General features: G+C 37.6%; 1 protein-coding gene across 5 annotated transcripts in view; it reads left to right on the top strand.

Moving 5' to 3' along the window:
- The window catches only part of RNASEH2B (ribonuclease H2 subunit B), an 82,072-nt gene extending 69,671 nt beyond the window's left edge, over positions 1–12,401 (top strand). For 4 of the 5 annotated variants that reach the window (XM_059903061.1, XM_059903060.1, XM_059903062.1 and 1 more), the window contains one exon: positions 929–1,360. In XM_059903061.1, coding sequence (XP_059759044.1) covers positions 929–1,045 — 117 coding nt within the window. In that variant the 3' untranslated portion in view covers positions 1,046–1,360. Of the gene's footprint in view, positions 1–928; positions 1,361–12,063 lie in introns of those variants that run through there. The other variant, XM_059903064.1, reaches the window with a different exon arrangement.
- The last annotated feature ends 893 nt before the right edge of the window (positions 12,402–13,294 follow it).

The raw sequence follows: 13,294 nt of genomic DNA, 5'->3' as shown, positions 1-13,294 counted from the left end.
GTGAGATAAGAGGTTGGACCAGGATGTCAGTTAATTGCAGGGGATGGAGGATCACTTGTCTCAGAGACTGTCACTTTTCCCCATCCAGCCAAAGTATAAGCCTACTAAATTATAAGTGACAGAATGTAAAAAAGCAAGTTTTTAGGGATCATATATCGACTGTGCCCTTAAAAGATACCTTGGCAATGGCTCTGTCTCACAGTTCCCAGGGAGACAGATGATTTTTTCTTTGCTGATTCCCATCATTTATGCTTTTGCTGAACACTGAAGTAAAATCAGCTGCTATTTCCCTTCTGCCAGTGCTTGTTATAGGACGTGGCAAAACAAAACAAAACAAAAACAGTGACCAGGAAGAGATAGAATTTTAAAAGACAGAGTTATTTGGAGTCAGCTTTTTAGAAAGTATTTTTTTGTTGGAGGAAAAATGGAACAGCTATCCTGCTGGTCCTGGATGCTTTGCAATACAGGTTATCTTTTGAATATAATAGCTTTGTCCTTGGTTTCCCATAGAGCCTATGAATAAAATCAGATGGTAGATTGTTGTGAATTATTCATCATTTGGTAATACAAGGCTGTAATTCCTCCCGCTGACAATTGCTGCCTGTGTCAGTTCCATTGTTTGTGTTATTTCACTTAATACACCCTCCAGAATTATTTCCCCTAAAGTAGACCGTTGATTGTAACATTCCACTCCTTAGAAGGCGGCAGTTTTGTCTCCTGCCTCTTTTAACATATTTTGTCTCTTAGATCTGAATTCTGAATAGAAATCAGAACTTTTAAAAAGAATCACTCCCTTATGAAGCATGTCAGCAGCAAATGCTTACCTCCCTTAACGAACCTTGAGACATGCATGGTCTTGTTTGATTTGCATGTATGATTTATAAATGTTACATTCGTAACAGTTTTTCTCTCTTATTTTCATTAACAGAAAAATAGCAAAATGACTGCAGCTCAGAAGGCTTTGGCTAAAGTTGACAAGAGTGGAATGAAAAGTATTGATTCCTTTTTTGGTGCAAAACATGTTAAAAAAATTGGAAAGATTTGAAACTTTAAAAATTAAATCGAGCAAAAATATTTGCCTTCTACATGTCCCATTTTCATCTTTCCTCCATTCCACTGTACTTCCTAACCCTTAATTACCACCTTTTGAAAAAAAGTAGGAAGGGGGCAATTTTCAGATTCACTTGAACATTTCTTTGTGTTTGATTTTTGTGTTTCCTGAACAAAATATGGGAAAGTAATTGTGTAACTTCATGGCTTGTGGCCTTTGGAGTTTTGTTTGACATCATGAAAAGTAATCAAGTGAATAGAATTAACCTCTAGCATCACAATTTCCTCAATAAACTGATATGTGACAATATTTGAGTGTATGCCTGTTATTTTATGCAACTTTGCACATGGTAGCTATAGCAATATGGTTTTCAGTATACTGAGAGAAATATAACACAACTATCAGATAAACTACTACTTTTTAAAAGCCTTTAGTTTTTGGTAAATCTTTTGTTTAATGTATTTTCTGTTTTATGAGTACATGTTCTTTGCAGAAAATAGAGAAAAGTATAAAACAAAAATTATAATCTCCCGACATTTCATTACCTGGAGATAATATGGTGTGTTTTCTTCTATAATAATTTTTAAAGGAATTATAATAGTAATTTTATAACCTTTTTTCTTGACATTTCGTGAGCATTTTCCCAGTCTACTATTCTTCATAAATATACTTTTTTAATGACAGTAATTTTTAATTATTTGAGTATTTGATTGTTTAATGATCATAGCCCTATTTTGCACATTTGTATTACTTTTAAACATTTGCTATTGGAAGAATCAGATTCTATGTAAATATTTGTCCATATCTTTTATTGTTTTCTTAGAATGGAGTTTTAGATGTGGGCTTACTGATTCATAACTAAGTTTTTCAAATATATACTTTTGGGAATATATTTCACAGAAAGGTTATAGTATCTTGCACTCTAACAAATGATGGTATGAGTCCTTATCTTATTAGCTTTGAATAGTATCTTTGCAAATAAGTGGAAAAAAGGTGTGTTAGTGTGGTTTTAATTCACATTTTCCTGATTAACAATGTCGACTGAAAAAAAACCCCACACAACCTGAAAGTTGAGAGTTATGTTTTATTCGGGGAACTTACAGAGGACTATAGCCTGGGAGGCAGCCTCTCAGATAGCTCTGAGGAACTGTTGCAAAGAGGTAAGAGAGAAGCCAGGATATGTAGGAATTTTTGTTGAAAAAAAAAAACATGTAGTCAAACATCAAAAGATTACTGCTAATCATACACACACACAAAAAAGCCCAGACATCTCAAGTTAATGAGTTTAGTGCTTTTCTGGGTATGGGAAGATGCAAGAGTCTGGGCTCATTGAAATTACTCCTTTGATATACATCTGAACAGTCTAGGGCCAGTATTCTGTTTTTCTCCATCCTGAATTCCCCTCAGGGCGCACCGAGGTGGGGGGCAGGTGAGGGGGAGCTCTGCAGAGGCTGATGGCTTGATGGTGGGCAACATTTGTTGTTTTCTGAAATGGCAGGCAACGTTTTTTTGTCCACAGTAATAATATTGTTCATTTTTTCACATTTACCTATCATTTGCCATCTTATACAGAATTATCTGTTTATGCCCTTTGTTAAATTATTGGAGTATCAGTATTTTTCTTATTGATTCTAAAAAGTATTTTATAACTTAAAGACATTCATTTTTGTCCACTGTGTTCATTGTAATTTTTTTCCCTTGGTTTGTAATTATTTTCTCACCTATTTATTTTTTCCATTAGATTTGTAGGATCATTTTTACAGGTTCTAAGAGTAAATTCTAATGGATTTTACTGAGATTTTGTTAGACCCATAAATTATTTTGAGAAAAACACATCTTTACAAAAGTGAGTGTCCTTATTCAGGAATATGGTATTTGTCTATATTTACTAAAATCCTAATCATGCCTTTCGCTAACATTTGGTTCTTCATCTTCATGTAGGTTCTAGATACTTCTTTATAGGAGTATCTCTAGGTATTCTTGTTGCTATTAATGAAACCTTTTTTTTTTTTTCAGTTATATCTCCTAACTGGCTATTTTGTGGTAAAGTTTTACATTTTTATATGTTTATCCTTTAAATAACTAATTTACTAAACTATTAATCTAAATTTTTTTATTTTATTCATATTGGGTTTTCAATGCATAATAAGGTACATAATCTTACTTCGAAAAATTTGTGTGCAATTCTTTCTGATAGTTATAGCTCTTTTATTTCTTTTATATCATATTGCATGGGTAAGATAGAACAGTATTGAAGAATAATATGTAATAGTTATCTTTGCCTAATTTGTGATTTTATTAATGTGCGTTACCATCAGTTCTGACACTAGCTACTGTTAATGTGATAAAGAATATCTATCTTTGATATTTGCTTTTATACATAGTTTCCTTAAAGTTTTAATTAGTAATTGGTATTGGTTGTTATCAAATATCTTTTTGGCATCTCTTGTGCTGGTTGTAGAGTTTTTATCACAATTAAACCGTGCTTGAGTTCCTACACTAAACTACCTGGCAGTAGATAAAGGATAGCATCGTGGGTGCTCCCTATCTGGTTTAACCATTGTCAAATCTAGTTCTCAATTAGGTTTTCTAGGCTTTTATTTAGAATGTTTGCATCTATATTCGAAAGCAATATTGCTGTTAGGTCTTAGTGTTAGAATTCAGCTGGCTTTCAATCTTTTCCAATATTCTGGAAGGAATAATTTTGCATAAGAACATTCTATTTCTGGAAAATTTTAAAGAACGTCCATGGTAAAACTGTCTAGCACTGAGCCTTCTTTTGTTGTCTTCTTTAATCTGGAAAAATTTCTCACCTATTCCTTGTCTTATTTGACCTTGACATTTTGGAAGAGCATAGGCTGGTTATTTAGTCGAATGTTCCTCACTTTGAGTTTGCCTAATGTATCCTCTTGATTAGATCCAAGTTTTACCTTTTGGGCACCCACAGAAGTAATGCTGTGTCTTTCTTAGTGCACCATGTCAAGAGTCACATGACCCAATACTAGGGATGTTAACTTTGATTGCTTGATTAAGGTGGTGTCCACCAGGTTTATCCACTGTAGAGTTATTATTTTTCTCTTTGTAATTAATAAGTGATTTGTGGGCAAATACTCTGGCACTTTTAAGTATCCTATTCCTCATTCAACATTCACTCACAAGTTTTAAAATAAAACTGACGTTTTTTCCAACTCCATCATTTCTTTTATATTTATTTATTTTACATTTATATTTATTTATTTTGGCATTTTTCTAGAAGGAAGGGCTTTCCCTTCTCTACTTATTTATTCATTTATGAGCTTATATCATCATGCACTTGAAGGTTATTTTATCCAGTGAGTTAAGTTACATTATCCTGTTCCTCATATTGTCCCAGAAGGGCCAGTAGGAGTCCCTTCAAGCTGGCTACTGTATCCTTTTGTTATGTTTCATTCATTTTTAAATACTTCATTACTTCTTCTGCAAGAGGGTATTCCAGGCTCTTCATGTATTTTCCCTGTCCAAGCCCTGGAATCAGCCTTTTTCCCAAGGAGCCAGGGTTCCTTTTAGAGGAGAATGGTATTTAGAAACCAAGATCCAGGCAAGAGGTGTGCTTGCTGCTACTACCGATCTATGTGTGTGGTTTTTGTAGATTTCCTTTATCGAACTGAGGAAGTTCTCTTCTCTTCAGTGAGAGTTTTAATCATGAATGGATATTGAATTTTGTCAAATAATTTTTCTTCATCTATTGAGATGATCATGCAGTTTTCCTTTAGTAAAGGAATATATTTTAATATGTGAAGTATAATGATCGATTTTTGAATGTTGAACTTCACATTCCTGGGATAAACTCACTTGGTCTTTTCATATATAGTATTGTGTTTTATTTCCTAATATTTTATTAACGATTTTTTTAATCTCTGTTCATGAAGGATATTGGTTTGTAGTTTTCCTTATTTGTAATGATTTTGTCTAGTTTTGGTATCAGAGTAAAGCTGGCTTTATTAAATGAGTTGGGAAATAGTCTCTCATCACCCATTTTCTGAAAGCGTTTTTGTGAGATTAGTATTGTTTTTTCTTTTTATGTTGGACAGAATTCACTAGTGAAGCCATTTGGGCCTGGAATTTTTTTTTTTCTGGGAAATTTTTTAGTTACTAGTTCAATTTCTATAATAGATGTAGAGCTATTCTAATTTTCTTCTTTTTCTTGTGCCAGTTTTAGTAATTTATGTCTTTCAAGAAATGTATCTATTTCATCTAGTTGTCAAATTTATTGGTATAACTTGTTTCTTATATATATATATTTTTAATTAATTAATTTATTTATTTATTTATTTATTTTTGGCTGGGTTGGGTCTTCGTTTCTGTGCGAGGGCTTTCTCCAGTTGGGGCGAGTGGGGGCCACTCTTCATCATGGTGCACGGGCCTCTCACTGTCGCAGCCTCTTTTGTTGCGGGGCACAAGCTCCAGATGCGCAGGCTCAGTAGTTGTGGCTCACGGGCCCAGTTTGCTCCGCGGCATGTGGTATCTTCCCAGACCAGGGCTCGAACCCGTGTCCCCTGCATTGGCAGGCAGATTCTCAACCACTGCGCCACCAGGGAAGCCCTGTTTCTTATATTTTTATTATCCTTTTTATGTCTGTGAATCTGTAGTGATATTCCTTCTTTCATACCTGATTTGGTTATTTGTGTCTCTTTGCTTTCTTGATTATTTTCATCGAAGTTGGAAAATTTCTGGCCAGTATTTCTATAAATTTTCTGTTCTTCACCCACCCACCCCCTTTTCTCTTCACCTTCTTGGCTTCTGGGACTCCAGTTACATGTATGCTAGAGTACTTGATGTCCCACAGGTCCTTTAATTTCTGTTCTTCTTCTTTATTTTCAATTTTACTTTGTCTTGTAGTGTTTCATTTTTCTATAACCTCAGTTAGTGAATTTTTATTCATATATTGGAATTTTCAGCTCTAGATGTTCCATTTGGCTCTTTTTTATATCTTTGCATTTCTCTCCTCATTGTGTTTTCCTTCAAATAGTTTGTTATAGTTAACAACAGCTGCTTAAATGTTCTTGTCTGCTAGTTCCAACATCTCTGACATTTCTGTGCCAATTTCTTTCTTTTCTTTTGTCTTTACTTTTTTATTTTGAAATAACTTTAGACTTATAGAAAAGTTGCAAAAACAGTAGAGAGTATACATATACCCTTCACTCAGCTTCCTCTAACCTTAACACCTTATATAACCAGTACAATTATCAAAGCCAGGGACTTTACAATAATACAATATTATTAACTAATCTACCCCCTTGTTTGAGTTTCACCTATTTTTACACTAATATTGTTTTTCTATTCCAGGGTCTAGTCCATCCTTCCACATTGCATTTAGTTAAGCATATCTCCTCTTTTTTGTAATGTGTCTCTCAGTCTTTCTTTATCTTTCAGTGACCTTGACACTTTGAGAGTACTGGTCAGTTGTTTTGTGAAATGCCCCTCCATTTTTGAGATACCTTGAAATTGTGCTAATATCCGGTTTCTCATGTGATCATTTCATAATACTAATAACTAACGATACTAATAACAACAAATACTGTCTAGCATTTATGTGCTTGGCACTGTTCTGAGCACTTTACATATAATAATTCATTTAATCCCCACAGCAGCTGTAGTTGTAAGGCAGGGTGCCATAGGAGCCAGGAGAGTGACACCCAACCCAAAGGGCAAAAGGATGAGAGAAAGGCTACTTAAACTCTTGAATTATCACCCCTGTTGAAGGTAAGCTACTTAACAGTAGGAACTCTGTACTATTCACCTTTGTGTCTTGCACAGAGTGTGCAGTTGGTAGATGTTGGTACACACTGGATAGGTTGAGTATTCTAACCAGTGTCCTCACTAATTGAGACTTGACTTTTTTTCCCCAAGGGTCAAAGTCATGATCTTGATCTATCGTGGTCTTTCAAATTGTCTAAGCTATTACATGACCTTCTTGTTGGTCCTTGAATATGCCACGCTGTTCCCATATCAGTGCCTTTGCGTGACTTGTTTATCTTTTATATCCTTCCTCCGGATCTTCACATGATTTGTTCCATCATGTCATTTCAGACATCTCAAGCGTCATTTTTTCAGAGATGCAATTCCTCATTCCTCACTTGCCTCCAATCCTCCTCCATCTTCCTGCCTCACCCTCTTCACAGAACCTTGCCTGACTAGGTCACAGTTATGTCCACAGCACCTAACATGGGGCAGCACAGAGTAGGCCTTCTATAAAGGTATGAGGTAATCAATCGATCAATCAGTTAGTCTGTACCGGACAGCTCAGAAAAGTGTTCTGCAGTACAAAATAGGGTTCCTTGACATTTTATGGCTGAACTTTGGAATTCAGGTTTCATTCTGAGTGGTTTTCTGTGGTGCTTAGATTTGAAGTTTAAGAACATATTCATAAACTCACTCATAAACTCCTTGTATAGGCTTAATAGAAATAAATAGATATAATCTTTAATCTCTAGATAAAGGGCTGTGAATTTTCTTCTATCAGTTGATTAAACTTCACTTACTGTAGTCATTTTATCTGTGTCAGAACGTCTCAAGTTAGAATACATTGTTTACATCTGTGCTGTTAATAAATTTGCTTTTATATGGCATTTAAAGATTATTCATATAAAGCCCATAACCTAAATTATTGAAGTTTGAGAGTATATGTGGTCTATATACTCCTTGTCTTCACAGAAGCTTTTATTTTTTTCCAGCTTTATAGAGGTATAATTGACAAATTAAATTGTATATATTTAAAGTGTACAGTGTGGTGTTTTGATACACAAAGATTGTGAAATGATTACCATAACCAAGCTCATTAACATATTTGTCACCTCACATGTTTACCATGTGTGTATGTGTGTGTGTGTGTGTGTGTGTGTATGTGTGATGAGAACACTGAAGATCTATTCTCTCAGCAAATTTCAAGTATACAATATAGTATTATTAACTATAGTCACTATACTGTACATTAGATTTCAGGAGCTTTAAATAGAGCTCACATCATGACTTAGCTATAGATTAAATGGGAATTTGTGAAATCATCAATTTTGTTTTCTTCCATATTTGAGTTTACCTTTGATGTCAAGATGAAGATACTAATCCTACTTGCAATGTGCAGTGTTAACTAGGAGTTGAATAGTAATTGAAGAATGAAAAACTAAAGGTGTTACACATGCCAAGTGCTATTTTGGGGAATAATATTAGGAACAAATCAATGTGGGCTTTATATATATACATGCACAATATACACAAATAGACACACATGTATATACACACACACTTATATACAAATAGATGAACATATACACATACGCACCCACAAACATATATACGTATATACACACATACACGTATATATCCTATCCTTCCTTCAAATTTAAAGAATTTCAAACTAGAGACTTTTTAGACTTTATTACACCAAACATTGGGGTACTGTACCTTAACTCAAATCCTTTGGCACTTTGCTTCTCTTACTTACATCATTTATCTTTTTGATTAATGTGCTGAGTTTGGGGAAAGCTTCAAAAGATTTCTGCAAACTCTAAAACCACTTGTGTACACACACAAGAGCCTCCATCATTTTCATCAAACCATTCGTATTTCTGAACCTGATCTCAGATTACCAACATTCTTTCCTTTTTTGTGCCTGGTTTATCTTCGATTTAAATTTTCCTTGTACTCTGGCTCTCAGGCTCTTTCATCTTCCAGGTTTGTGCTTCTCGGGTTCCGACTCCCAAAGAGATTCCCCTCCGTCAGGTTTAATGTGGATGTCAAGTGGGACTGTGTTTCATCCGCTCAGGTCTATTTTTAGTGTGCCGCCGTCCATTCCCACGCTCCCATTTCTCTTACTCGGGGCTTTGGAAGTGAGAAGCTGAAATGTACCCATTTACATTTACTGAATGTACAGTGTTTATACTGCATGCAAACTTATGACAATAACAGTAAACAGATGAAAATGAAGTGAAAGTGACCAACCATGTTTCAAACTAAACTAAAAAGTTTACTTTTAAAAAGTAAAATAATTGGTCTAAAAAGGCCAATTGATTTAAAGGAGCTGGATTTATACTTGGTTGGAGTCCTAATCCTGCCTGAACTCTGACCCATGGACAAACCACCAGCATGGCTGACCCACAGTGGTGTCTTCCGTGTGATGAGATGAGACTAGATCATTGGGTTGTTTGATGTCCTGCCCTGTGGTCACTGCTGCTTGGGGAGCCTCATCTCCTCCACCCCTGTGAGGCTATGCCCTTGATTAGCATCTGTCCTGTGCTCACCCCGCATCAGGCCCTCGTCTGAGCTCGTTGGGTGGATTATCTCATCTGTTTCACTGGGAGCAAATACACCAACATGTTCACTCTGGCTATTGTGTTCATGTTATATATTTGCCTCTTTTCTTCATTTTCCATAGATTACATTACTTTGCAGTGGAAAGAACTGCAAAGAGCATAATTCTTAGAAAGTAATAACAAAGACTGGCAAAGTGCCTTGCAAGTTTTAAGCACTTTTCCCATGAATTTATGTGTTTAAAATCCTTCCAGAAACTATGTGGCACAACTGGTATTATTTCCTCCATTTTACAGTTGAGAAGGGTAAGGTCATTTCATTTGCCCAACATCACACAGCTAGTAAATAACTGAGCCAGAACCTAAACTCAGGACTTCCGAGTGCCAGGTTCTCCGCACCAAATTAACTCCCTTCCCCAGAGGCCCTAACTTCGACTTACTTTGCATCCTGGGAAGTCACCCCTTCCCCAGATTTGAAAGACAGCCTCTTCACATAGGTTAAGATTGACTTTCTCTGTTCTTCAATTTGATCTAACTTAACTAGCTGCCTTGTATCACGTATTTTTTCCCCAAACAGCCCTTTCTCCAGGACTAATCCAAATTTTGGAGATCTCCAGAGTTCGCTGCATCATACAGTTGAACCTCTTGGTGGAAGGCAAGGAGCTCTGAGTCTAGGAAGGCAAGTGAAAGGCTATTTGTTAGTGTCCTTGGAAGATGTCCACAGGCTTTGACCTCATCTGAATAAGGAAGAAATGATTAGATTCGTATACCTTGTGATACACAGATTTATACACTCCTCCAGTTTATATACTCCTCAGGGTCATTAGACTGATGAAAAGTACCTTATGTTTAATAGTACTTTACAGTTTTTACAGCAATCCTGTATCAGTAGTTAAATTAATCTTTACAACAACCTTCTAAGGTAGACTGGAAGGGGGCCGTATCCCTGTTTCATAGATGGTCCAAGTGAGGTCACCCAGAATGTGAGTGGCCAAGCCCGAGGCTGCCCTTCCACCCTCAAGCCCAGCCCTCTCTCTTTTTTGCCTCCCCAAGGTTCTTATCATTGTGTATGTAGCTTTATGGCCATTTATCCTCCAGTAGTCTGTTTTAATTGTGAATTTTATCCTAAGAAAGGAAAAATCAGATTTATTCTGTTTCATCTTCTTGCTCTATTCATAATGAATTCTGCAGGTCAATTTATCCTCAGCAGTGCTGAGCCAGAATTAAAGCAAAGCTTCTACTTAGCTATTGCATTTGCATGCCAAGTCTTTAATTCAGCTGTCAGCTTTTTAGCATTTACTGTACTTTTGTTAATAAATGTTATTTTGATGGTCTCACGCTAATCAAGCCTATTTGAGACAGGGAGGGGCGGAGGGAAGCACCGAATGTGATTTACAGAAGAATCAGAGCTTCTTCATGGATGTTAAGAGAATTGTTACCTTACACATGTGCTTTAATCAGAATGTGTAAAATTAAAGTTAGTCAAGTTATAAGTTCTTTCAAAAGAAAAAAGAAGCCAAGGAAGAAGCTTAGATTCATTTATTCTTTTACGAGCAGATACTGAGCACCCGCTTTGTGCCAAATTTTTTCTAGGCACTAGGAATGCAGCTGTCCACATGGCAAACAAAAATACCTGCCTTCGAGAAGTTTCTGCTCTAGCGGGGCGGCTAGATGGGGTGTGAGATATTGCCGGGGGCTGTGGAAGAAGCTGAGCAGGGAAGTGGACAGAGTTCTGGTGAGGCGGGTGGTCAGGGAAGGTCTAACCTCTGTCACATCTTATCCACTTATGGCATAGAAATCTGAGATCCATCAACTTTTTTTTTTGATAACTTATAGCTCCAGAGTAAATTGTTTGACTTTGTGCTCAGTAAGAAACCAGCTTTCAATAATTACACTTGTTCCGTGGCATTTTTCAGGAGGATATTAAGGACTACTACTTCCACCAGCAAGTCTATACTTATTTTTTATACATTGGATCTGCATAGGAAAAGAGAGGAAAACATGGTTTAAGAATTATTCACCTTAGAACTTTTTTTTCATCTGTTTCTTGTATTATCATTTCTTTTCTAAAATGAGGGTATCTATTCCCTGAGTTTGGGCAACCTTAACGTTATTTTGTATTTCACTCCCTTTGAACACTGGAAGGAAAATGTGCATATCACCCACCTCCAGGAGCCTAACATTAGCCCTAGAATGAGGTCGCCCCAACGGAAACCGCTTCCTTTGCCTGAGGGCTTCTCTTTTTTATTTATTTTATTTATTTATTTTTGGCTGGGTTGGGTCTTCGTTGCTGCGCACGGGCTTCCTGTAGTTGCAGCGAGCGGGGGCCACTCTTCGATGTGGTGTGCGAGCTTCTCACTGCAGTGGCTTCTCTTGTTGTGGACAGGCTTCAGTAGTTGTGGCATGTGGGCTCAGTAGTTGTGGCTTGCGGGCTCTAGAGCACAGGCTCAGTAGTTGTGGCGTGTTAGTTGCTCAACAGCATGTGGGATCTTCCCGGACCAGCGCTCGAACCCTTGTCCCCTGCATTGGCAGGTGGATTCTTAACCACTGTGCCACCAGGGGAAGTCCCAAAGGCTTCTCTCTGAAGCACAAATGCACAGCTGCTGATCTCAGGACTAACCCAACCAGCCTTGCTTTTCTGTTCTAGAAGGTGCAGATGGTCCTCGGGATTGCAGGTGACTGCTTCTCCTCACCAGGATACAACATGTATTCTCCTTCTCTCCCTAGGTGGCAGCACAAAGACAGAAAAGGGACAAGTGACAACAGATCCACGCAAGGCTTGGCTGCTTCTCATGTGATTTAAGACACTCCCAGAGGGCTAAAACTTTTTCTTCTGCACTTCCTAGAAAATCACCGAATGCCAAAAGATGTATTTTAAAGGACTAAGCAGGACTGTTTTATTTCTGTGATCAATACCGCTAGTCCCTTCAGGCAGCAGCAACTCCCCCTGGAGGCGACTGGCATGGAACTAGAAAGCACCCCTCGTGTGACTCTGCCCTGAGGAATTCAAGCCATGTCACCCCTCTGCCCCAGCCTACCCACCATAAAGGTATGGGTTTTTAACAGTCTAGTGCTTCGGATTTCAAAACACTGGGAGGAGAAGGCTCATTGTGAAAACCGGCTCATTTCTTAAGCTGGACCCTGTTGGCCTGCTGTTTTACTGGGGTTAGGACAGCACTTTTAGGTTTGCACGTGGTGACTATAAGTACTAGATTCCACACCAGAAGCTTTGACAGACCAAGTTTCTACCCTTATTAAAAAAAAGAAAAACGGGGAATTCCCTGGAGGTCCAGGAGGAGGACTCAGCACGTTCACTGCCATGGCAGGGGTTCAATCCCTGGTCAGGGAAACAGGATCCGAAAGCTGCGTGCTGCAACCCCCCCAAAAAAAGAAAAAAGAAAGCCTGACCTTTCTTTACTCCTTATCACTTTGGCAGCTTCTACTTCATAACAATACCTGAACATGTGCATTTTATGGTCTGCCGGAGTTGTAAACATTGCTTCATTTTTAAAAGATTTGTCCAATGTGTGCATTATTATAATTATTTAGAGTGAGGGCATAAGATATGGGGGAAAGTTAGAAGTAGATGCCAAAAAGTAATTTAGCGGGGAATTCTGATGCGTAGTGAAGACGTGTAGGGGGCGGTGGGAGGTTCTGTGCAGACATGGCCAGGAGTTTGTGCTGACTCACCAGCTTGACCCGCAAGAGGATTCGGGTGGAAGCCGCTCGGGTGATCTTCGTGCCTCCAACAGGACCCCAAACCTTCTCTTTGGGAAATAATTTTGTTTCTGAGTCTCTAACTCCATCAGGTAAGTAGGTTCTGGAAAGTACTCTGTAATTTTTTACACACCTCCTCTCACACAGGGAAAGTTTCGTTAATCTGTAGGACCTTTAACACTCCTGCGCTTCTGTAGCTGACCGTGTGGTGTAGTTGCAGTGAATTCTTGTCTCCAAACAC

The sequence above is a fragment of the Balaenoptera ricei genome, chromosome 18, assembly GCF_028023285.1.
Source record: "Balaenoptera ricei isolate mBalRic1 chromosome 18, mBalRic1.hap2, whole genome shotgun sequence".
NCBI classification, from domain to species: Eukaryota; Metazoa; Chordata; class Mammalia; order Artiodactyla; family Balaenopteridae; genus Balaenoptera; species Balaenoptera ricei.
The sequence above is the reverse complement of the archived record's forward strand: the minus strand, read 5'-3'. Positions and strand labels throughout refer to the sequence as shown.